Source organism: Hyperolius riggenbachi, chromosome 12 (genome assembly GCF_040937935.1).
Source record: "Hyperolius riggenbachi isolate aHypRig1 chromosome 12, aHypRig1.pri, whole genome shotgun sequence".
NCBI classification, from domain to species: Eukaryota; Metazoa; Chordata; class Amphibia; order Anura; family Hyperoliidae; genus Hyperolius; species Hyperolius riggenbachi.
Genome location: NC_090657.1, coordinates 235,303,000 through 235,329,671, shown reverse-complemented (window position 1 = coordinate 235,329,671; position 26,672 = coordinate 235,303,000). Strand labels below are relative to the sequence as shown.

The following is a 26,672-nucleotide window of genomic DNA, read 5'->3' as shown; positions in this document are numbered from 1 at the left end:
GCGGTCTGTGATTGGCTGTTTGCATGGAGTGCGGTCTCTGATTGGCTGTTTGCATGCAGTGCGGTCGCTGATTGGCTCTCTGCATGCAGTGTGGTCTGTCCTCGTTCATAAATGGCGTTGCAGCCGTTTACACAATAAAACATGCATAAACTCATTAAGGTTATTTTGCATTCCTGTGGTTTTATTATAAATGTTATTTCCTTTTAGATCCGGTTTGACTTCCCCTCCTGTCTATAAATCTCCTCTTCCTGACATCATTTGGCCTCGGGGTGATCAGTGCGTTCGCAGCTAATGACTGGCTGCCAGTGTTTACTCCTCAGACACCCGCAGTGTGCGCAATCATCCCTCAGGCCGGCAACTGTCACTGGCCACAACCTCACAGCGCCTGCACAACAATACCACTCATCCTCCAAGGCTGTTTATACGCTACTTACGCCAGGTACACACCTGCAATTATGATTGGCCAATCACTGACCAACTTTACCACCTCGATCCAGTGTGAGAATTTACTCACACTTCTGCTCATAATCTTCACAATCTTTCCGTCATAGACGTGGTAAAATTGGCCAATCAAAATTGGATGTGTGTATGCACCCTTTCTGTGTGGAGCACAGCGGGTGGGACGGTCATATAGTTGAAAAACAAAAAGCAACCCCAGCTTAGCTTTAACCAGGTTTGCAGAAATAAACCCTGCCTGTGTCCTACATGAATTAATAACAGTTATAGGTGGGAGACACCCGGCCGCCTGAGCCCGGTTTCAGGCTGCAGATTGGCGCTAGCGGGAGTGGCCGGGAGAGCCACAGAACCGCCAAACACAGGCCTTCGGGAATTACCGCATTAGTACGTCTGGCAGCCGGCCGAGCAGGAAGTGATGCTCACTTCCTGTGGCCGAAGCGACCACGTGCGCTGAAGCCTATTGCTAAAATACGTTTCTGCGCATGCGCGCCACGTAAAACTTGCAGCAGCCAATAGAGGCGCAGGGCAGCAAATAGAGCAGGTGCAGGGCAGTCACTAGAGGGGGTGTAAGGCAGCCAACGGAATAGGTGCAGGGCAGTCAATAGAGGAGGTCAGTGTTCTCCCCAGGCTCTTTTAGCCAGGAGCTCCACCCAGCTAATTTTGGTGAGCACCCGGCTGCCACCAGCTGTCCTCCTCCTGTGCTGTAAGCAGAGTTACACAGAGAAGCACCGCCCCTGCATTCCCCCGTCATGAGTAGAGAAGGAGGAACGCTCCATAGTGTAACACCGCTTTATTAAAACAAATTGCGCAAAATAAAATTTCACTTACTAGATGTAAGTTAAATACAAGCATGTAGTCAGGCTTTGCAGCCTTAAAATCCTTCCTTGGTTGGTGCACCTCAAAGGGATAAACGTGTGCTGGTTGTGTTATTACGCGTTTCGGCGTTCCACGCCTTCGTCAGATAAGGTTATCTGACGAAGGCGTGGAACGCCGAAACGCGTAATAACACAACCAGCACACGTTTATCCCTTGGGGGAGCATCCAGGGTCACTCTCCACCTGATCCACTCGACTCCGATGGCCACGGCAGTTTGAGGTGCACCAACCAAGGAAGGATTTTAAGGCTGCAAAGCCTGACTACATGCTTGTATTCAACTTACATCTAGTAAGTGAATTTTTATTTTGCGCAATTTGTTTTAATAAAGCGTTGTTACACTATGGAGCGCTCCTCCTTCTCTACTTTTGTTTTCTTAACCAAGCCTTTCTGACAGCCGGGCTTTAAAGGAGCAGCTAAAAGTGTGACTCCACTCAGCCACCCCTGATCACCGCCCTAGCAGCGCAAGATTGCACATCCTTTTCATTCCCCCGTCATGCCCCACCCGGCCACTTTTTCAAGCTACGCGGCTGGAAAATGTTTCTGGGGAGAACACTGGAGGTGCAGGGCAGCCAACAGAGGAGGTGTAAAGAAGCCACTAGAGGAGGTGCAGGGCAGTCAACAGAGGAGGTGTAGGGCAACCAATAGAGGAGGTGTAGGGCAACCAATAGAGGAGGTGTAGGGCAGCCAACAGAGGAGGTGCAGAGCAGTCAATAGAGGAAGTGCAGGGCAGCCAATAGAGGAGGTGCAGGGAAGACAGTAGAGGAGGTGCAGGCAGCCAACAGAGGAGGTGCAGGGCAGCCAACAGAGGAAGTGCAGGCAGCCAACAGAGGAGGTGCAGGGCAGCCAAAAGAGGAAGTGCAGGGGAGACACTAGAGGAGGTGCAGGGCAACCAATAGAGGGGGTGTAGAGAAGCCACTAGAGGCAGTGCAGGGCAGACAGTAGATGAGGAGCAGGGCAGCCAACAGTGGAGGTGCAGGGCACTCAATAGAGGAGCAGCAGGGCAGGCAATAGAAGAGGGGCAGGGCAGTTAATAGAGAAGGTGCAGCCAATAGAGAAGGCCTTTAGGTAAGTCTGTTGCCGGTGTATATCTGCTGCTGCTGCTGCTGCATATATACAGAGGTGGATGTATTCCATGTAGAATATAGTCCTGTCAGGGCCTTGTGATATCCCTTATGCTTGCTGACACCTGCTACTAATATTTCTGTTGTAATTCATGTAGAGACAGGTGATTACTGCAGACTTGGTAGAGTTTGAGCCGGAGTTCCTGACATAAGCCCAAAACTTCCCCGTCGTGCAGCAAGAAGTTCTTGTTCTGTTACATGTGATCGCAGAGGCAATGTGTTTCCCGCCGAGCACGCCAACAGGACGTGAGGAGAAACACCTCAGCAGGGGTTAAGCAGATATGAAAATCACTAGACAACAACAAATGAGTAGAGTTCCATTGTAAGAAATATTCTGTCTGTACAGAGCCTCCCCAGCGCTGTCCTCCAGCATACTCACCATTGTTGGAGGCGCTGTTGCAGCTCCAGGTGTTACTGGCCAGAGCGCTGCAGTTCTGCCACAGGTCCGATGAGAAGGTGTTGCTCACCAGCCAACTCTGTCGGAGAAAGAAGAGAATCCAGAGGATTAGGATGAACAGGCAGGTGTAGGGGCCCTTTATATCATTCACAACTTCCTGTCTGACGACCAACATGTTTTCTGATTTACCGCAAACAAACTAAGACACTAAACAGATCGGGCAAAATAAGAGGGAGAAAAGCCAACCCTTCCCAAATGTAAGCGCTGGTGTCTGTCTGTGACTCCCGCTGGTGTGTTTATGAGCTCGGAGGTTGTCTCCTCCCCCCTCCACCCACTCTAAAGAGAGTTACACACCTTTCAGTGTTGTGATTGTTTTGGCCGACAGTCTGTCCATTGATACCCTAACGGTGGCCATACATTTCTCGACTTAAAGAGAACCAGAGATGAAGCACCCTCTTGTATTTTACCTTATAAATCAGTGGGAACATGACAGTAAACACCTAATCTGCTCTTTGTTTCATTGTTCTCTGTTTAATCTGACTGTTATCACCTCTGATAAGAATCCCCGACTGAGCACTCAGTCTAGCTTTGCTATGGAAAGATTATAGCTGAGTCTGTCTTCTCTGGTGTCTTTTCAAGCCCAAGCCTGCCCCCTTGTGGCTCTGCTATAATGACTCAGCTATAATTATTCCCTGCAAAGCCAGACTGAATGCTCAGTCCAGGATTCTTATCACAGCTGATAACAGACACTTTTAGCAGTGAGGATGAAACAGAGAGCATGGTAAGTGTTTTCTCTAATGTTCTTACTGATATATATGGTAAAATACACAAGGGTGCTTCCTCTCTGGTTCCCTTTAATAATATTTAATTATTATCGAATCGGATGAAAATCAATGCCACCAAGAACCTGCCTGACCGACAATGCAACCAATTGCTGGCCGAAATTGGTTGCATGTATCAATCAGACATGCTGCAAGATATTAGGCCATCGTGGTGAATCGCACCGGGGCAATTGCTTAAAAGTGATATCGAGACCAGTGACGAAACCTCCGGCGCCCCGTATATAAATGTTATACGTTACCTGTCCTGTGTTGCCCACTGCACGGTGCCCATCTGTCTTTCGAATCTGCCGGTCTTCCATTAGTGTCATACACGCCACTTAGCGAATAGCACACTGCGCATGTGTGAAATCACTATACGTCCTATACGCCAGCGGCCTGTATACCGCTGATGGCAGAGTGAGGGTTCAAAAACAGATAAGCACCGCGGGGTGTCGCCCACAGGACAGGTAATGAATACATGAACACAGGGGGGTACATTTATACACTGGGGTGGCAGCGGCGAGGCGGCGGATGTGGCGACTGGGCCGATTCCCGAGAGAGTTCATGCTGAAATTGATTGGGAATCGGTCTGCAGTGTGTGAGCAGCCGACAGATCTCTCTCAGATCAGATTCGAACAGAGAGAAATTTGTCTCTTGGTTGAATCTGACCATCATTGCTTGATGTATGGCTAGCTTTACAGATATACATGCTTAGCTTTACCAAGTGCCATGTAATGTCTAAAGCCCAATCTACACGATACGATTCTTTGTACGATTCGATTACGATTCTATTTATGATCCAATTAAATCCAACATTTCCGATCGGGATTTGATTCGATTCAATTCGATTTGCCATTGTTTTGCAATAGCAAATTGAAATGAATCGAATCGAATCCTGATCGGACATGTCGGATTTAATTGCATCGTAAATAGAATCATAATCGAATCGTACAAAGAATCGTATCATGTAGATGGGGCTTTATGCTGGGATTACACCATACAATTTTCTGTTAGATTCTTCTGTTAGATTTTCTGTTAGAATGCATAATTAGATTATTTTCTGTAGAGACTGGTCATTATGTCTGGTGCATTGTCTTCTGATCATCTCCTGCTGAGTAGAACAATGCCTAATTGCTCGGCAGATAGATCATAAGATAGATACATTTCCAACATGTAGCACTTTATCTATCTGGCAGGTAAATCTAACAGAAAATTGTATGGTGTAAACCCAGCATTATGGAGAGGGGAGGAATAGCCGGAGGCCTCCAGCTGCACAAGAATACAATTGCAATCAGGCAAATAAATCAACAGTGATCAACAGAGATTAGATAACATAAATGTACAAGGCTGATGGCTGCACACAGATCAGCAACACATTATCAGCCATTTGTTTTATGACTGCAGGAATAACAACTTTAAGTTTCATACACACTTCAAATTTTGATTGGCCAATCACTGGCCATTTTTACCAACTCCATGTAATATGAGGGCCAACAGATTTTGAATACTAGGAGCAGATTGTGCAGGTATGCTGTCCTACTACATGGAGGAGGTAGCATTAGTCTGTGATTGGCCATTTAAAATTAGATGTGTGTACCAGGCTAAAGCTATTTACTAGACTGGATTTTTTGGAGTCGGCACTGTTTTCCTTATACTGGCCTCACCCACTTTTCATTGTATTGCTGCCCATCTGAGCCACACGTTCCTATGCTGAATTTGGTTACTGGACTTGGCTTTGCACAGACAACTACCATTCATACTTCCTGAAATAGGACACCTGAAAAGCTGCATGTAGAGAGGAGTACAGCTCTAAAGCCCCTCCCCCAGCTGCCTGTGCAGGCGTCAGCCCGTGAGGTTTCTGCTGACGTGCAGGTAAGTATGTATGACAGCAAGTCCTACAAATTCCAATACATATTTATAAGAATGACATCATAGGGCATTTCTACAATTGCCTGGCATCGGCCACAGACCAGAGACTACACCATGACGTACGTCATACACTCCCACCATACAGAAGCTAAGGGTGGATACACACATCAGATTTTGATTGGCTAATATTGACTGGCCAATTTTACCACCTCCTTGTAGTAGGAGATCTTACGTACACAATCTGCTTATAGTAATCAACATCTGCTGACCATCATACTACATGGAGGCGGTAAAATAGGTCAGTGAACGAGCAATCATCATTGAAAGTGTGTACCAAGCTTAAAGTGTACCAGAGATCTCGAAAAGTAAAGGTTTGATACATACCCGGGGCTTCCCTCACCCCATAGCGACGTCTAAGTCCCACGCCGTCTGCCGTTCAACCGCGATCAGCCCCGGGAACTGTCTCAGCCGCGTCAGTCCGGATCTACTGCGCATGCACGGGAGGTCCGCTTATGCGCAGAAGATCGAGACCGGACCCGACTGAGCCAGTTACCGGAGCTGATTGCGGCTAAACGTCAGACCGCGGGAGGATGGTGAGGGACATGTTTATGGGGCGGAAGGGAGCCCTGGGTAAGCAGGGCTGTGGAGTCGGAGTCGGGGCAATTTTGGGCAGTTGGAGTCGGAGTCGTAGATTTCATAAACTGCGGAGCCGGGAGTCGGAATCGGCTGATTTTTGTACAAAATCCACATCCCTGTTAAGTATTAGACTAAGGAGTCGGAGTCAAGGAGTCTGAGCCATTTTGGGTACCCGGAGTCGGAGTTGGAGTCGGAGTCGTGATTTCATAAACTGAGGAGTCGGAGTTGGAAGATTTTTGTACCGACTCCACAGCCCTGCGGGTAAGTATCAAATCTATACTTTTCATGATCTCTGGTACCCTGTAGGAGAGTCAACAGATACTGACTACTATGAGCACATTGCATAAATAAGCTCTCCTACTCCTCAAAATTGGTCAGTGATTGGTCAATCATAATTGAAAGTGTGTACCAGGCTTTACCACTCACAGAAACTTCTTGGTCAGTGCTAAAAACAACTTACCACTGGCAACAGACCATACTGCTGGTACACACATCCAATGTTGATTGGCCAATCATTGTCCAGTTTACCATTTCCATGTATGAGCATTTACCTAGGAAATCTGTTCATAGTGTTCAAAATCTGTTGGCCCTCATATTACAGGGAGGTGGGAAACTTGGCTAGTCATTGACCAATCAAAATTGGATTTTAAGTCTTCCACCCACACTGCATCCATAGTTCATGGCCAACAGACATTACAAAGTGGGCGGCCTCTCGCTGCCCCGGGGCCTACATGCCTTCGTACTCTACTCATTGGCTGGACATGGGTTTGGCAAAACAAAATGGCCGCCCTCACAGACACAGAATGGCCAAACAGCCAACTGAACCAAATAAGATACATAAACGATTCACAAACACCACACAGGGGAGATCTCGTTTTTTTCCAATTCTTTCCCAATCGGGCAAAGGTTTTGAAACAAACAGCCTATGTGCTTGGCAGATGGACTCAGCAACTTCTGTACATGAAGCTCAGGTAAGGGCCTGGGGCTGTTTATAAACCGTACGCGCCTCCCCTGCCAACTCTACTTCAGCTCATGCGTGTGCTTTTGGCGTGCGTAATCCCTAAAATGCCAGAGAGCCCAGCAAGGAAACTCTCCGTCAACACCGTCTGCCTGCCTGTTAACCCTTCCCCTCCTGGCTTTCCAGCTGTCAAGAGGTGGGACGGCCCGGCAGGGACGCGGCTGTCCGTTTAAGAGAAGACAGCGCAATGGTTGCAGCCAGCTCTGTAGCTGGGTCAGGTGACAGGTTCTGTTAAAGCTTTATTATATGAGGATCTGGGCTGGGTTGGACTCGATGGTGGCCCTAGAGACAGTCAGCAAATACGCCCTGATTTACTGTCTGTTCTGCCCCAGCAACCCCTTCGCCCAGAACTCGTAAAGAGTTTATAAACTGGTAATAACAGGTGAATAGCGGAGCCCAAAGCGAACAAGGCGAGAGCTGGAAAAGTAAGGAATGATCCTTAACTTAATGAGCAACGCCCCGGGGAGCCCCCTCCTGAAGACTTGGCCCCGGGTGGACTTCAGTCTGGGCTCAACCATGATGTAATGTTGTAGAGACATTCGGTTACACGCTGTGAAAACTGCAAAACGCATCAGAATTTTTTTCCTACGTGATTTCTCTTTTCCAAATGTTCCTCGTCGAGGGGGGAGTGGAAAGTCCGCATAAAATTTGGGTGGGTTTTTGACTCCGGCTCTCAATTTAGCTTAAGACCCCTGGAAGGACTGAATAGAGGGGGAAAAATGAAACACTCAACGCCCGGGGGGGGGGGGGGGGGCTCTCGGTGTACTTGGGGCGTAGCAAGAAGGGCTCATCGCCCATGTCGTAACTATCCGCAAATTGTACAGGCTAAGATTCCAAACTCAGCTACAAAAAACAGCAAAACAACATCATACAACAAAAAGTTATGTTCCTCTATAGTTGTTTGATTTCCGGCAGAAAAAGATTTTTTCATCTCGTGCGTTTTGCTGTTTTTAGAGTGCAGACGGTTTCGGTAAAATGCACATGCAGTAACGAGTTCATTCTTTGACTGGTAGTACGTATATACCGTATACATACACAGAGGGAAAGCACCATTCATCCCATTGAGAAAGTTCATTGTTTTTGTGCCTAGGCGGCAGGCCCCCCTCCAGCTGCGCTCACCACACATTATTTCACGTCTCAGATTTCACAGGGCTCTCCAGCCCTACACACTGCAAATTATACACACATCCCCCCCCCCCCCCCCTTACAACCGCACATCTGGGAAACAGATTGTGTCCCGGCCAACCGAAATATACATCTATATATTATTTACATTATTCGCGCTCCACACAGTGAAAACAAGTGCTTTGTTTTTTTTTCCAGGGGTGGTTATTAATAATATATTTTCAGCATTGTGCTTCTTAACCTTCGACGCCAACGACCGCCTCACTCCTGACACGAAACCGGACCGATCGTTATGCACGGTGCAACTCTTTTTTTAATTGTTTTTAGGAATATGTAGCTTTAAAGGATAAAGTAAATCTCAACACTTTTAATGCAATATTAGTGAGAAGGAAATCAGTTACCCTCCAATTCTAAAAATGACATTCAAAAATGTTGTCGATATATCAGAGAGGGGTGCAGTGTATGCAGCTGTGTGTCCCCCGGAGGCGACATAAAGAGTATAGCCGGGGGTACAGCCCTCCCCCGCTGCTCTGGGCACATATGTTTAGCCTTATTATCATCTCATGGGTGCATGCACAGGGCTGGGAGTACTTACACTGACGATGGTGGAGACAAACAGCAGAACCAGGGCGGCCACATGCAGCACGATGATCCCCAACAGCAGGAGAAGCATTTTTGGTCAAGTATTTAGGATTCCTAAAAAATAAGAAGAGCAGAGATGTTGGTTCAATCCTCAGTGTCTTCCCCTGTTATGCTCGTCCCTCTATGCAGAGTGAAGTCCCAGACTGTTCAAGGCAGGACTCCAAGTTAAAGCATGGGTGTGTCATTATAAATCTATGCAGCCATTGGCCAGTAGGGGGAGCCTGGGAATCAGAAGATAACTTTTTTTTTTAAAGGGAAGGGGGGACATTTATTATATTCAGGGAGGAATTCCCCCCTCGCCTCCTCCTCCTCCTCAATCATTCAGGAAAATTGGGAGTAGCTTTAGAACTTGTTAACTTTGCAATATTGGGTGGCAATTTTTTGAGGTTTTTTTTTTAGTACTTTAAACTTTTTCAATCTTTTGCCACTTTATGAGTTAAGCTTCTAATTCAGAACTGGCAGTGGATGGTTAAAAAGTGAAGTTTTTTTTTCTTCTTTTTCCCTCTTTTTTCCACTCTGGTTCCAGTTCACACACCCAGAATTCCAACCTCTCCACATCTGGTTCAGAGTTTTTGCAGGACTGCCATATGGGATTAATAAGGTTATGTGAATTAGGAGTGAGGGTTTTCTTTGGTCTGAAGTTCCTGAAAAGAGGCGAGTGGCTGGCAGGAGTCCCTCTTGGAGATTTCAAGGATAATTTGGGCGGAAACCTGATCTCACACTCTCCAAAAAGGGGCCAGAAACGTGCGCCCCCCTTTCCTACACCTCCCCCAAAATCTACAAACAGCAAATTCCAGAGAGCTCCTCCAGGGATACAGAGGGGGGATCTGCCTGCAGAGAGGGGTCTCTATACTGCACTGCTTGTAAGAGCAGCACCAAAATCCCCAAATCATCATAATACTGGGGGACATTCTCACAATATTCATGTATTTTATCCAGAAAAACACAACTTGCTCCACATTTATCAGAATAAGACATATTCCCATTTCCCTAGTATTATTATTATTATTATTATATAGTGACAACATCTTCCATAGAGCTGTACAAAGTATTATAACAGTAATATAACAATGCACTCAGCTCTCTATGCAATGCTCTCCTACAACATGCAATGCATTATCATTTGCACATGCAATATTGTGTCCAATAAATTGATTTTAAGATAGACACAAATTGGTCGGTGTGGTCTGTGGGGTGGGAAATGTATTCCTGCAACAGAAATGCATCATAATAAATAATAATAAGTATGAGCGTACTAATAATAGCCATGTAATATGTGTGATTGTAAATATTTATGCACACAAGAAATATATCGATAACCCTTTTGAAATGTGGAATAGATAGATAGATGGATATAGGGGAATGGATAGATACATACAGTAACTATAGATTGATTTATAAATACTTTAGATAGATAGATAGATAGATAGATAGATAGATAGATAGATAGATAGATAGATAGATAGATAGATAGATAGATAGATAGATAGATAGATAGATAGATAGATAGATTAGATAGATAGATAGATTAGATACAGGGGCGTATCTGGGTAATATAGTGCCTATGGCAAACACTGAAATTGCTCTTTTTATTTACTCTCTGTCTCTTTTCCAACACTAAGCAAAGTGCGTCCTACATAATTAAGTAGCCATGTTCACCAGATATTCGCATTAATCTGATCTGAGGTCTGAATGACAGGGAGGCATGGAGGCAGGCATGGCGGTGCAGTACAGGGGTAGGAATGGCGCCCATGGTGCTGTGGCGCCCATGGCACATGCCATGCTTGCATCCCTCTAGATACGCCTCTGGATAGATAGATAGATAGATAGATAGATAGATAGATAGATAAGGATGTATAGATAGATAGATAGATAGATAGATAGATAGATAGATAGATAGATAGATAGATAGATAGATAGATAGATACTTTCTGCAGCCTGTGGAGTAGTGAGCTGACATTTGGGGGATGCATAGATAGATAGATAGATAGATAGATAGATAGATAGATAGATAGATAGATAGACAGTAGATAGATAGACATTAGATAGATATGGATAGATAGATATAGATAGGGATAGATAGATAGATAGATAGATAGATAGATAGATAGATAGATAGATAGATAGATAGATAGATAGATAGATAGATAGATACTTTCCCCAGCCTGTGGAGTAGTGAGCTGACATTTGGGGGATGCATAGATAGATAGATAGATAGATAGATAGATAGATAGATAGATAGATAGATAGATAGATAGATAGATGGATACTTTCCGCAGCCTGTGGAGTAGTGAGCTGACATTAGGGGGATGAGGGTTGGAATCCGTTATCTGCAGCAGTGGGACACACCCAGTATCAGTATCACACAGTCATCCTCATTCCCAGGCTATAGCCACAGACTAATAATAATAGTGATGCTAGTAATGGCATAGGATGAGCTGTATGCAGCAATACTGGGCCAGCAGCAGCAGGCAGGACAAGCAGCAGGTCAGCACAGACTAGGAGCACATGGATGATGATAATATACAGAGAGGGCTACTTACTGTGTGCAGGAGAGGAGTGAGAGGGCTGCGGGTCCCGGGAGGCAGCAGGGCGCTGATCACTGTCACTTGTCCCCACACTGAGTTATGTGAGGTTACAGGCTTGCAGCAGTCACTAGTCTAGAAGTTAGGAGTGACGCCCTGTGACGCTGGCCGCTGCCTGGGTGGGGCGCTCACATCACTCTGCACTGCTGGACACATCACAGCGCTGCTGCTTCCAGAGAGGGGAGGGGCTACTCATTCTGTGCCATGTGCCGTCACTAGGAATTTGGTATGTGTCATTATCACTGCCCTTGTTATGCCTGGATACACTGACAGCCTACACACTGAGATTGGCAATGCCACAGCACATGGGAGCGCCTGGCTCTGAGTTATAAGGCATGCTGGGACTTGTAGTGCCACAATAAGGTGAGGGGTGGAATATCTGGTGCTGGGGGTATGCTGGGACTTGTAGTGCCACTGTAATGCTGGGAGTATGCTGGGACTTGTAGTGCCACAGTAAGTGGAGCGGTGGAATATCTGGTGCTGGGGGTATATTGGGACTTGTAGTGCCACAGTAATGCTGGGAGTATGCTGGGACTTGTAGTGCCACAGTAAGTGGAGCGGTGGAATATCTGGTGCTGGGGGTATATTGGGACTTGTAGTGCCACAGTAATGCTGGGAGTATGCTGGGACTTGTAGTGACACAGTAATGCTGGGGGTATGTTGGGACTTGTAGTGACACAGTAGGTGGAGAGGAGGACTATCTGGTGCTGGGGGTATGCTGGGACTTGTACTGCCACAGTAAGTGGAGCGGTGGAATATCTGGTGCTGGGAGTATGCTGGGACTTGTAGTGCCACAGTAATGCTGGGAGTATGCTGGGACTTGTAGTGCCACAGTAATGCTGGGGGTATGCTGGGACTTGTAGTGACACAGTAGGTGGAGAGGAGGACTATCTGGTGCTGGGGGTATGCTGGGACTTGTAGTGCCACAGTCAGTGGAGAGGTGGAATATCTGGTGCTGGGGGTATGCTGGGACTTGTAGTGCCACAGTAATGCTGGGGGTATGCTGGGACTTGTAGTGCCACAGTAAGTGGAGAGGTGGAATATCTGGTGCTGGGGGTATGCTGGGACTTGTAGTGCCACAGTAAGTGGAGAGGGGGAATATCTGGTGCTGGGGGTATGCTGGGACTTGTAGTGCCACAGTAAGTGGAGAGGAGGAATATCTGGTGCTGGGGGTATGCTGTGACTTGTAGTGCCACAGTAATGCTGGGGGTATGCTGGGACTTGTAGTGCCACAGTAAGTGGAGAGGTGGAATATCTGGTGCTGGGGGTATGCTGGGACTTGTAGTGCCACAGTAAGTGGAGAGGTGGAATATCTGGTGCTGGGAGTATGCTGGGACTTGTAGTGCCACAGTAATGCTGGGAGTATGCTGGGACTTGTAGTGCCACAGTAATGCTGGGAGTATGCTGGGACTTGTAGTGCCACAGTAATGCTGGGATTATGCTGGGACTTGTAGTGCCACAGTAAGTAGAGAGGAGGAATATCTGGTGCTGGGGGTATGCTTGGACTTGTAGTGACACAGTAGGTGGAGAGGAGGACTATCTGGTGCTGGGGGTATGCTGGGACTTGTAGTGCCACAGTCAGTGGAGAGGTGGAATATCTGGTGCTGGGGGTACGCTGGGACTTGTAGTGCCACAGTAATGCTGGGGGTATGCTGGGACTTGTAGTGCCACAGTAAGTGGAGAGGGGTAATATCTGGTGCTGGGGGTATGCTGGGACTTGTAGTGCCACAGTAAGTGGAGAGGGGGAATATCTGGTGCTGGGGGTATGCTGGGACTTGTAGTGCCACAGTAAGTGGAGAGGAGGAATATCTGGTGCTGGGGGTATGCTGGGACTTGTAGTGCCACAGTAATGCTGGGGGTATGCTGGGACTTGTAATGCCACAGTAAGAGGAGAGGTGGAATATCTGGTGCTGGGGGTATGCTGGGACTTGTAGTGCCACAGTAAGTGGAGAGGTGGAATATCTGGTGCTGGGAGTATGCTGGGACTTGTAGTGCCACAGTAATGCTGGGAGTATGCTGGGACTTGTAGTGCCACAGTAATGCTGGGATTATGCTGGGACTTGTAGTGCCACAGTAAGTAGAGAGGAGGAATATCTGGTGCTGGGGGTATGCTGGGACTTGTAGTGCCACAGTAAGTGGTGAGGAGGAATATTTGGTGCTGGGGGTATGCTGGGACTTGTAGTGCCACAGTAATGCTGGGAGTATGCTGGGACTTGTAGTGCCACAGTAATGCTGGGGGTATGCTGGGACTTGTAGTGACACAGTAGGTGGAGAGGAGGACTATCTGGTGCTGGGGGTATGCTGGGACTTGTAGTGCCACAGTCAGTGGAGAGGTGGAATATCTGGTGCTGGGGGTATGCTGGGACTTGTAGTGCCACAGTAATGCTGGGGGTATGCTGGGACTTGTAGTGCCACAGTAAGTGGAGAGGTGGAATATCTGGTGCTGGGGGTATGCTGGGACTTGTAGTGCCACAGTAAGTGGAGAGGGGGAATATCTGGTGCTGGGGGTATGCTGGGACTTGTAGTGCCACAGTAAGTGGAGAGGAGGAATATCTGGTGCTGGGGGTATGCTGTGACTTGTAGTGCCACAGTAATGCTGGGGGTATGCTGGGACTTGTAGTGCCACAGTAAGTGGAGAGGTGGAATATCTGGTGCTGGGGGTATGCTGGGACTTGTAGTGCCACAGTAAGTGGAGAGGTGGAATATCTGGTGCTGGGAGTATGCTGGGACTTGTAGTGCCACAGTAATGCTGGGAGTATGCTGGGACTTGTAGTGCCACAGTAATGCTGGGAGTATGCTGGGACTTGTAGTGCCACAGTAATGCTGGGATTATGCTGGGACTTGTAGTGCCACAGTAAGTAGAGAGGAGGAATATCTGGTGCTGGGGGTATGCTTGGACTTGTAGTGACACAGTAGGTGGAGAGGAGGACTATCTGGTGCTGGGGGTATGCTGGGACTTGTAGTGCCACAGTCAGTGGAGAGGTGGAATATCTGGTGCTGGGGGTACGCTGGGACTTGTAGTGCCACAGTAATGCTGGGGGTATGCTGGGACTTGTAGTGCCACAGTAAGTGGAGAGGGGTAATATCTGGTGCTGGGGGTATGCTGGGACTTGTAGTGCCACAGTAAGTGGAGAGGGGGAATATCTGGTGCTGGGGGTATGCTGGGACTTGTAGTGCCACAGTAAGTGGAGAGGAGGAATATCTGGTGCTGGGGGTATGCTGGGACTTGTAGTGCCACAGTAATGCTTTGGGTATGCTGGGACTTGTAATGCCACAGTAAGAGGAGAGGTGGAATATCTGGTGCTGGGGGTATGCTGGGACTTGTAGTGCCACAGTAAGTGAAGAGGTGGAATATCTGGTGCTGGGAGTATGCTGGGACTTGTAGTGCCACAGTAATGCTGGGAGTATGCTGGGACTTGTAGTGCCACAGTAATGCTGGGATTATGCTGGGACTTGTAGTGCCACAGTAAGTAGAGAGGAGGAATATCTGGTGCTGGGGGTATGCTGGGACTTGTAGTGCCACAGTAAGTGGTGAGGAGGAATATTTGGTGCTGGGGGTATGCTGGGACTTGTAGTGCCACAGTAATGCTGGGAGTATGCTGGGACTTGTAGTGCCACAGTAATGCTGGGAATATGCTTGGACTTGTAGTGCCACAGTAATGCTGGGAGTATGCTGTGACTTGTAGTGCCACAGTAATGCTGGGAGTATGCTGGGACTTGTAGTGCCACAGTAATGCTGGGAGTATGCTGGGACTTGTAGTGCCACAGTATGTGTAGAGGAGGAATCACAGCCGTATCCACCTGATCCGCACCTGCAGAAGGCACTTTGAGACCGCAAATCCCGTCATCAAGACTGTGAAAAGATGGAGGGATGAGGCAAAGCTCGAGCTCCAGGCTTGCTATGACTGCACTGACTGGTTGTCCCTGGAGGAATGGACTGAGAACGTCACCTCCTACATCAGCTTCTGCCAGGAGACATGTATCCCATCCAAGTCCTTCAAGGTCTGCCCCAGCAACAAGCATTAGAAGCTGCGCCGCCTGCGGAAACTGAAGGAGGTAGCGCACAAGTCTGGCCCCCCTAAACCGTAGAATGTCCTAAACCGTGAACTGCGAGCCGCTAAGAGGGCCTCCTCCGACAAGCTGAGCCTCAGCCTCCTGTCCAACAACCCACAGGAGGCATAGAAAGGCCTGAGGCTAGGTAGGTACAGTACACACTATACACATTTCTGGCAGATTTACTGCCAGATAAACTATTTCCAGCAGGTTTCGATCTGATTTGTGATCAATTTTCCATAGAAGTGAACAGAAAATCTATCGGAAATCACATTGGACCTGTTGGAAAAAGTCGATCTGGCAGTAAATCTGCCAGAAAATTGTATGGTGTGTACCTAGCGTTAGGGCTGCCACAAACTTCAGGACCTCCCCTCAACATGTGAACCCACTAGCACCAGCCTGGGCAAAGAGCTCAATGAGTACTACTGCAGATTCCAGCAGCATTGCAAGCATCGGTTATCTGACTTGAATCTCAGAGCGACACGGCATCCGTTACAACGCAACGTGTCAGTGTGAGGAGATCTCCACATTTGCGCACTGAGAAATGTCAGTGCGTATAAGCAAGTGCGTGTTACACGGCATGCGTGTGCGCATCTAAACACAGACCTGCAAACAGGATGCGGTAAATCGTGAAACGTGCGCTGTGTGTGAGAACAAGGAGCAAGCTGTGCATTCGCAAAAAACGCATATTTGTTATTGAATGTATTCTGGACATAACCTTACATGCACAGGTGGGATTTCTCAGTGACGGGTGACAGCTACTTCAGACACTACAGGGTTATTTTTGCCATTGTTGCTCCCCACCCTGAAGTAAAACTAAAGTGAAGTCAAACTAAAGAGGCACATCAGGGTCAGACACTCAGGCAGTGCCGTCAACTTCATAGAGACTCGTCAGTGACAGAACTTATGCTGTGCATGTGTGGAGATCTTACATATACAGATTGTCAATCACATCCTGATTATTTCAAATGTGTAAAACAGATCAGTTGTTTCTCTGTTGCAGGAGGTGGTGGCCGTGGTGTGATTGGCTGTTCTGGGCGCTCCTGTCGGTTTGTGAATGGAACGAGTGCTGCAGCCAATCTGTGAGTCCCCCCCCGGATCCCCCTCTCAGCCGATAACAGGCAGGCCGGAGGTGTGTGGATAACGGGCGCTTCCTCTGCTTTCATATGGCCTGTTTGGCTGGATGTGGCCTGAGGCCCCTCTGTCACCACAGTAAAATAATAAGATCATTGTGATGGATTTAGGGACTGAGGCCCAGGCAGGGGTGCGGCGCTGCTGATACTGCCCTCCCAGAACCCTGTGCTCGCTACGCTGCAGCTGTCTGTAGAGTAAGAGCTGCAGTCTGAACTCTGCACTCTCACCCTACAAGCCACAAAAGTCTGAGCCTAGGGGGGCTGCTGTATAAAAGGGAGGCTGGACATGGACGAGGGGATGCTTTATATGGAGAAGGAGGCTGCATATAGGGTGCATTACATGAAAGAGCAGAGCTGCTGTCCCTAGGAAGCTATACATAATAGCGAGGGGCTGCTGTACATGGATGTTATAAATGGGAGAAGGGGCTGCACATGGCATGTGGGGGTCTGCTGTACATGGATGTTACACATGGAAGAGGGGGCTGCACATGGAATGGAAGGGGGCTGCTGTACATGGATGTTACACATGGAGGAGGAGGCTGCACATGGAATGGAAGGGGGCTGCAGTACATGGATGTTACACATGGAAGAGGGGGCTGCACATGAAATGGGAGGGGCTGCTGTACATGGATGATACACATGGAAGAGGGGGCTGCACATGGAAAGGGACTGCTGTACATGGATGATACACATGGAAGAGGGGGCTGCACATGGAATGGGAGGGGCTGCTGTACATGGATGCTACACATGGAAGAGGGGGCTGCACATGGAATGGCAGGGGCTGCTGTACATGGATGTTACACATGGAAGAGGGGGCTGCACATGGAATGGGAGGGGCTGCTGTACATGGATGTTACACATGGAAGAGGGGGCTGCACATGGAATGGGAGGGGCTGCTGTACATGGATGTTACACATGGAAGAGGGGGCTGCACATGGAATGGGAGGGGCTGCTGCACATGGATGTTACACATGGAAGAGGGGGCTGCACATGGAATGGGAGGGGCTGCTGTACATGGATGATACACATGGAAGAGGGGGCTGCACATGGAATGGAAGGGGGCTGCTGTACATGGATGTTACACATGGAGGAGGAGGCTGCACATGGAATGGAAGGGGGCTGCAGTACATGGATGTTACACATGGAAGAGGGGGCTGCACATGGAATGGGAGGGGTTGCTGTAAATGGATGTTACACATGGAAGAGAGGGCTGCACATGGAATGGCAGGGGGGCTGCTGTACATGGATGATACACATGGAAGAGGGGGCTGCACATGGAATGCGAGGGCTGCTGTGTATGGATGTTACACATGACAGAAAGGGGGCTACTCATGGAATGGGAGGGGGCTGCTGTACATGGATGTTACACATGAAAGACGGGGCCACATATGGAATGGCAGGAGAGCTGTTGTGCATGAATGTTGTGGGGAGGGGGGCTGCTTTTCCAAGGATATTGCACATGGAATGGGAGGGGGCTGCTCTATATGGATGTTACAAATGGGAGAGGGGGCTGCACATGGAATGGGAGGGGGCTGCTCTATATGGATGTTACAAATGGGAGAGGGGGCTGCACATGGAATGGGAGGGGGCTGCTCTATATGGATGTTACAAATGGGAGAGGGGGCTGCACATGGAATGGGAGGGGGCTGCTCTATATGGATGTTACAAATGGGAGAGGGGGCTGCACATGGAATGGGAGGGGGCTGCTCTATATGGATGTTACAAATGGGAGAGGGGGCTGCACATGGAATGTGAGGGGGCTGCTCTATATGGATGTTACAAATGGGAGAGGGGGCTGCACATTGAATGGGAGGTGGGCTGCTCTACATGGATGGTACACATGGAAGAGGGGGCTGCACATGGAATGGGAGGGGGCTGCTGTACATGGATGTTACACATGGAAGAGGGGGCTGCACATGGAATGGGAAAGACTGCTGCACATGGATGTTACACATGGAAGAGGGGGCTGCGAATGGAATGGGAGGGGGTTGCTGTACATGGATAATACACAGTGTTCTCCCCAGATTTTTTTTCCAGCCGGGTGGCATGAGAAAGTAGCCGGGTGGGCTGAGATGAGAGAATGCAGGATCAGCGCTTCTCTGCTTACAGCAGAGGAGGAGGGGAGCCGATGACAGCCGGGTGGTCACCAAAACTAGCCGGGTGGAGCACCCGGCTAATAGAGCCTGGGGAGAACACTGATACACATGGAAGAGGGGGCTGCGAATGGAATGGGAGGGGCTGCTGTACATGGATGTTACACATGGAAGAGGGGGCTGCACATGGAATGGGAGGGGCTGCTGTACATGGATGTTACACATGGAAGAGGGGGCTGCACATGGAATGGGAGGGGCTGCTGTACATGGATGTTACACATGGAAGAGGGGGCTGCACATGGAATGGGAAAGACTGCTGCACATGGATGTTACACATGGAAGAGAGGGCTGCACATGGAATGGGAGGGATGCTACTGCACATGGATGATACACATGGAAGAGGGGGCTGCACATGGAATGGGAGGCTATATATGCCTGACGACACAGGACGATGGATCCCAGCGATGTCCCCGGACGACAAGCGTTCCCTGATCCATTTTCCGGCCGGCGAGTACACACAATGTTGCACATGATGGGCATGAACAGGAAGTCAATCGATCGCGGTACTTTGCGCAGAGTCGTCAGGGATCTTAAAGATCCGCCGTGAGCGGTTTCATCGCGACACGTTGCCAAACATCATTGGTGTAACCGCTTGCCTTTACCCACGCCGTGAGATTGTTCACATGGTCACTCGTCACTCAAAATAATCGCTGGTCATCGGAAATATCGTTGTAGAAATCGTGTAGTGGGTACAGGCCTTTAGAAGGATGTCACCAAATTGCTCTGTGGACACCACCTTCAGACCCATGTGACTTTACAGGCGTAGTTACTGCTGTGACGTCGCTGTACACTTTCAGGCCAGCCCCGCCTGAGACGTGAGAGATCTGATCTGCAGGAATATCCTCGGTCACGTTTGCTGGTTTGGACCAATCAAGCCTTTATGTTCCTGTCTGTGGAGTCCTGCAGAGCAGTAAAGTGATTATGTTATATTATGTTCCCTTAGCGCCAGTGCTGGTCACATTGTGGAGGACTTAGTCATTGTTTTGTACTGTTAGGAGGAGGCAGGGCAGTCCTGGCAGCTTGGAGGGTTGAGTCACATGGAATCTGTCAGTGAGTATGAATCACCTATAGCATGTTACTATGTTGTGGGAACGCGGCCCATGTGACTCCCTGACCGGCCCGAGCAGCGGCCAAACTGTGGTTTTCCCCCCCAATTTGAGGTTTGCTGTTGAAAGCAACCATCTGCATAACTTCATACTTCTAAGACAAGGGCTGATCGGTGGGAAAAAATAGTCCTTTCCATTTACTGTTCAGAGGCTCAGCTGTCACAGGGGAAATATGTCAGGAATGAGGGGAGCCGGGGGTCCTGACAATGAATGTCCACTGTGCCATGCTCTGTCCTCTGGTATTTTACAAGAGTGTGGCGGCCTCGAGATGTCACATGGCTCAAAGCACAAAGTCAGCATTACAGCTTATAACTCATAAATGTGGTGTATGTGCGTGCGAGATTCACTTTATCACTTGTATTTATTGTCCGACTGAGTGGCACCACCCCCAATTCCTTTTATCTGTGGCCTTATCACCCCCAGCTTCTTCTACTTCTGAGGCCTCATCACCCCCAGCTTATTCTACTTCTGAGGTCTCATCACCCCCAGCTTCTTTTACTTCTGAGGTCTCATCACCCCCAGCTTCTTCTACTTCTGAGGTCTCATCACCCCCAATTCCTTTTATCTGTGGCCTTATCACCCCCAGCTTCTTCTAATTCTGAGGTCTCATCACCCCTAGCTTCTTCTACTTCTGAGGTCTCATCACCCCCAGCTTCTTCTACCTCTGAGGACTCATCACCCCCAGCTTCTTCTACTTCTGAGGTCTCATCACCCCCAGCTTCTTCTACTTCTGAGGCCTCATCACCCCCAGCTTCTTCTACTTCTGAGGTCTCATCACCCCCAGCTTCTTCTAATTCTGAGGTCTCATCACCCCCAGCTTCTTCTAATTCTGAGGTCTCATCACTCCCAGCTTCTTCTAATTCTGAGGTCTCATCACCCCCAGCTTCTTCTAATTCTGAGGACTCATCACCCCCAGCTTCTTCTACTTCTGAAGCCCAATTACCCCTAGCTTCTTCTAATTCTGAGGACTCATCACCCCCAATTCCTTCTACTTCTGAGGTCTCATCACCCCCAGCTTCTTCTACTTCTGAGGTCTCATCACCCCCAGCTTCTTCTACTTCTGAGGTCTTATCACCCTCAGCTTCTTCTACTGCTGAGGTCTCATCACCCCCAGCTTCTTCTACTTCTGAGGTCTTATCACCCCCAGCTTCTTCTACTTCTGAGATCTCATCACCCCCAGCTTCTTCTAATTCTGAGGACTCATCACCCCCAGCTTCTTCTACTTCTGAGGTCTCATCACCCCCAGCTTCTTCTACTTCTGAGGCCTCATCACCCCCAGCTTCTTCTACTTCTGAGGCCTCATCACCCTCAGCTTCTTCTACTTCTGAGGTCTCATCACCCCCAGCTTCTTCTACTTCTGAGGTCTCATCACCCCCAGCTTCTGCTACTTCTGAGGCCTCATCACCACCAGCTTCTTCTAATTCTGAGGTCTGATCACCCCCAGCTTCTTCTACTTCTGAATCCTCATCACCCCCAGCTTCTTCTACTTCTGAGGTCTCATCACCCTCAGCTTCTTCTACTTCTGAATCCTCATCACCCCCAGCTTCTTCTACTTCTGAGGTCTCATCACCCCCAGCTTCTTCTACTTCTGAGGTCTGATCACCCCCAGCTTCTTCTACTTCTGAGGTCTCATCACCCCCAGCTTCTTCTACTTCTGAAGCCTCATCACCCCCAGCTTCTTCTACTTCTGATGTCTCATCACCCCCAGCTTCTTCTACTTCTGAGGTCTCATCACCCCCAGCTTCTTCTACTTCTGAGGTCTCATCACCCCCAGCTTCTTCTACTTCTGAGGTCTCATCACCCCCAGCTTCTTCTACTTCTGAAGCCTCATGCCCCAGCTTCTTGGAGAGGTGTGTAGTCCAGAGGAGGCCCATGACTACCTACGGATACAGGAAAAAAACAGAGAGAGGCCAGGAGCCCCTTATGGTGTAGTATATTAATGCCAAGTTCTGGATAAATACAGTGATGAGGTACTCTACTCACAAAGGTGGAGTGCAAGACCAGCAACCACAGTATAGAAACAAGTAAGGAAATCCAGTGCCCACTTGAGTTCTTCGCCTTCAAATGTATGGGTCGCTCTCCAGAAAAAACGATTGTTTGGGTACACAATGACAGCAAGCTCTAGGGACTGTAAACAATATAATTGGGGAAGATGCTACCAAAATAACCATGGATAAATATAAAATGGTTTACCTCTAAGAAGAAGGGGCAATGCCGATATAAAAAACACATTTTAATAATCAGACACAAAAACGATACCGCGTTTCGCAGAGCAATGTCCGCTTCCTCAGATTAAGTAAAGCAGTGTCTGGGTTACCAAGGTGCAGAGCTTGAAGCGCCTAATACAAGCTCTGCACCTTGGCTACCCAGACACTGCTTTACTTGAAAAGGAAATTTGAAAACTGAAAATGAATGGGTTGTGTGGTGTGCAGCTAGAGAAACAAATGTGCAAACAACTTCCGTGCTCCATCCTTGACCCCACCTCAATCACTGCCCTTTTCAGCCACCTTCAACCACATTTTCTACAGTCATTCTGGGAAGTGCAATATGGCCTCTATCCTTACATTAGGAGTCACATGGACACTTTTGACTGCCCCACCCACCATCTGAACCCAGAGAGGAGAAGAAACAAGTTGTACTGCAGCATACGCAACAGCATAATAACCTTTAGAGAAAAACATTTCTTTGTTACAGCTGATACAGATCCTGCAGTAAATCTGCAGTGTGTCTACTTCCTGCTTTCATGGAAGCAGACGTATTGTTAACATCCTGTCTTTACCAAGTAGCTGCTCTGCTGTGGCAGGGGAGATTCCTGAGTTGACGCAGCTGAGAGATCAAATTACACTGGTGATCAGTCTCAGATGAGGGAGAATTAGACAGGCTAAACTCTCTAAATACATACAGGGCGCATTTCTCTGTGTTTTTCTGAGTTCGGGTCCACTTGAAATGTCTGTTAGGGACGTTGTGGCGTCCAGGAAGTAGGCAGATTATATATGAAATATTATATTGAAATATGAAATAAGGGAAGGTGATGCATTTTCAGAATGGTTCCTGCAGTGTTTTCAGCTGCTCAGAGAGATACTATCACTAAGTGTAACCTCTCACATGAAGCAATACAGCCCATATCATGATGTCCCAGTCACATGACAGCTGCCATTAATAAGTTCCTCTTTATTACTGTGAATAATCGCGTGGCTGCGGACTGTCTCTCAGCCTGAGCAAAACATCGGGCTGCTTCACACTTGGCGATTTTTCAGCGCTGCTGCTAATGTGTCCCTATGGATACAGTTACGCTGCAGCGTTTATGATTTCGATCAATCTCATACGCCGTGCATGCAGCGTTTCAGGGGTGATCTCGCCGTGATTCTCGTTCTATTGAACGAGAATCACAGGCGCAAATCGCGAGATTTTGGCCGCAGATCGCAGAGCCGAACGCGATCGCGGGCTAGCGGCTCTCCAAGTGCCGAGTGTGAGCTGGCCCTCAGAGTCACGCCCAGAGTCTCAGGTGGGGAGAGGAGTTTGTGTGAAATCATTACGCATTTCAGACACACCAGCTGTTGCTATGGGAAACCTGCAGTTAGTGGAATACAGACCATAGCTCCCAACTGTCTCTTTTTAGGAGGGACAGTCCCTCTTTGGGAACAAAATCCTTCTATTTATCCCTCTTTCAGGATTGATGTACAGATCTATGTATATACAGTATATGTATTTTCCTATTGAAAAATGTGTCTAATTGACTCTAAACCTTAAAGGGGAACTGAAGTAAGAGGTATATGGAGGCTGACATTTATTTCCTTTTAATCAATACCAGTTGCCTGGCAGCCCTGCTGATCCTCTGCCTCTAATACTATTAGCCATAGCCCCTGAACAAGCATGCAGCAGATCAGGTGTTTCTGACTTTAAAGTCAGATCTGACAAGACTAGCTGCATGGTTGTTTCTGGTGTGATTCAGATACTACTGCAGAGAAATAGACCAGCAGGGCTGCCAGGCAACTGGTATTGATAAAAAGGATATAAATATGGCAGCCTCCGTATACCTCTTACTTCAGTTCCCCTTTAATCCCATTATTTTTAAATTGATATATTTCTTGTTTTTAAATGTTAATGTAAGGGAAACTAATGATGATATAAGGACTAGTTGGTTTGAACTATAGGAATTATAGGATTTAATTAAGTAAAGGATGCCTTTTGCTTATGACGTTAATGGTATGCATGACTAGGGGTGTGGCAAAGGCATCCCTGGAGGTGTGACATTGGCGTATTTTAAAGGTCTCCCTCTTTTCCACCGCCAGGCCCCCATTCACATTTCCCGCTGCGTCTTAGGGTCTCCTTGGAAGTAGTCGGACTCGCACGTGCTTCCAAAGACGAGACGCTCCATACTGCGCATGCGTGAGTCTGAGTACTTCCTAAACCTACCGAGGAGACATGGAGACACAGCAGGAACCTGGTGGAGGAAATTACATTAAAGTGAGATCACAGCAATGGGAGCCCGGCGGTGGAACGAGACACTGCATCTATCCCCTCCCCTGGTTACACCTTTCTGACGCTGCAGCTGTCCCTTCCCTGGTTACACCTCTCTGACACTGCGGCTGTCTCCTCCCCTGCTTACACCTCTATGACACTGCAGCTGTCCCCTCCCCTGGTTACACCTCTCTGACACTGCAGCTGTCCCCTCCCCCGTTACACCGCTCTGACACTGCAGCTGTCCCTTCCCCTGCTTACACTTCTCTGACACTGCATCTGTCCCCTCCCCTGTGTACACCTCTCTGTCACTGCATCTAACCCTTCCCCTGCTTACACTTCTCTGACACTGCATCTGTCCCCTCCCCTGCTTACACCTCTCTGACACTGCAGCTGTCCCCTCCCCTGCTTACACCTCTCTGACACTGCAGCTGTCCCCTCCCCAGCTTACACCTCTCTGACACTGCAGCTGTACCCTCCCCAGCTTACACCTCTCTGACACTGCATCTGTCCCCTCCCCTGCTTACACCTCTCTGACACTGCAGCTGTCCCCTCCCCAGCTTACACCTCTCTGACACTGCAGCTGTCCCCTCCCCCGTTACACCTCTCTGACACTGCAGCTGTCCCCTCCCCTGCTTACATCTCTCTGACACTGCAGCTGCCCCCTCCTCTGCTTACACCTCTCTGACACTGTACCTGTCCCTTCCCCTGGTTACACCTCTCTGACACTGCAGCTGTCCCCTTCCCTGATTACACCTCTCTGACACTGCAGCTGCCCCCTCCCCTGCTTACACCTCTGTGGCACTATAGCTGTCCCCTCCCCAGCTTACACCTCTCTGACACTGCATCTGTCCCCTCCCCCCTTACACCTCTCTGACACTGCAGCTGTCCCCTCCCCTGGTTACACCTCTCTGACATTGCATCTGTCCCCTCCCCCCTTACACCTCTCTGAAGCCAGAAAGGCAGAGACGCGGCGGAAGCTGTTTGTGAATGGAGCATCCCCCGGCCGGATGCTCCATTCACTCGCGTAGGTCTCCTGTCGCTAGCCCCCGTACTCACGCGGGACTATCGACAGTTCCGGCGAAGTCACGGCGACAGCTCCGACAGGCGACGGTTCGGGGCGCGCGCATTATACACACAGGTGACCTGTCACTGCAACACGCACGTGCCACGTGGCTGCGGCGACGGCTGTACCCCGTGTGTATGGGCCTTGACACTGCAGCTGTCCCTTCCCCTGGTTACACCTCTCTGACACTGCAGCTGTCCCCTCCTGTGCTTACACCTCTCTGTCACTGCATCTGTCCCTTCCCCTGGTTACACCTAACACTGCATCTGTCCCCTCCCCTGGTTACACCTCTCTGACACTGCTGCTGTCCCCTCCCCTGTTTACACCTCTCTGACACTGCAGCTGTCCCTTCCCCTGGTTACACCTCTCTGACACTGCAGCTGTCCTCTCCCCTGGTTACAACTCTCTGACACTGCGGCTGTTTCCTCCCCTGCTTACACCTCTATGATACTGCATCTGTCCCCTTCCCTGCTTATACCTCTCTGACACTGCATCTGTCCCTTCCCCTGCTTACACTTCTCTGACACTGCAGCTGTCCCCTCCCCTGTCTAAACCCCTCTCACACTGCATCTGTCCCCTCCCCTACTTACACCTCTCTGACACTGCATCTGTCCTCTCCCCTGGTTACACCTCTCTGACACTGCATCTGTCCCCTCCCCTTGTTACACCACTCTGACACTGCAGCTGTCCCTTCCCCTGGTTACACCTCTCTGACACTGCAGCTGTCCTCTCCCCTGGTTACAACTCTCTGACACTGCGGCTGTTTCCTCCCCTGCTTACACCTCTATGATACTGCATCTGTCCCCTTCCCTGCTTATACCTCTCTGACACTGCATCTGTCCCTTCCCCTGCTTACACTTCTCTGACACTGCAGCTGTCCCCTCCCCTGTCTAAACCCCTCTCACACTGCATCTGTCCCCTCCCCTACTTACACCTCTCTGACACTGCATCTGTCCTCTCCCCTGGTTACACCTCTCTGACACTGCATCTGTCCCCTCCCCTTGTTACACCACTCTGACACTGCAGCGCCCCCTCCCCCCCCCCCCCCCCCCCGATTATACCTGACATTGCAGCTATCCCCTCCCCTGCTTACACCTCTCTGACTCTGCATCTGCCCCCTCCCCTGCTTACACCTCTCTGACACAGCAGCTGTT

General features: G+C 49.0%; 1 protein-coding gene and 1 long non-coding RNA gene across 3 annotated transcripts in view; one reads left to right on the top strand and one right to left on the bottom strand.

The window, feature by feature from the left end:
- PMP22 (peripheral myelin protein 22) overlaps positions 1-11,676 on the bottom strand; it is a 39,746-nt gene extending 28,070 nt beyond the window's left edge. Inside the window, exons 1-3 of one of the 2 annotated variants that reach the window (XM_068262614.1) lie at positions 11,505-11,676; positions 8,915-9,015; positions 2,833-2,929 (exon numbers count right to left, since the gene is read on the bottom strand). In XM_068262614.1, coding sequence (XP_068118715.1) covers positions 2,833-2,929; positions 8,915-8,992 — 175 coding nt within the window. In that variant the 5' untranslated portion in view covers positions 8,993-9,015; positions 11,505-11,676. Of the gene's footprint in view, positions 1-2,832; positions 2,930-8,914; positions 9,119-11,504 lie in introns of those variants that run through there. The other variant, XM_068262615.1, reaches the window with a different exon arrangement.
- LOC137542296 (uncharacterized) overlaps positions 1-26,672 on the top strand; it is a 119,792-nt gene that overhangs the window by 55,450 nt on the left and 37,670 nt on the right. The window lies entirely within an intron of this gene.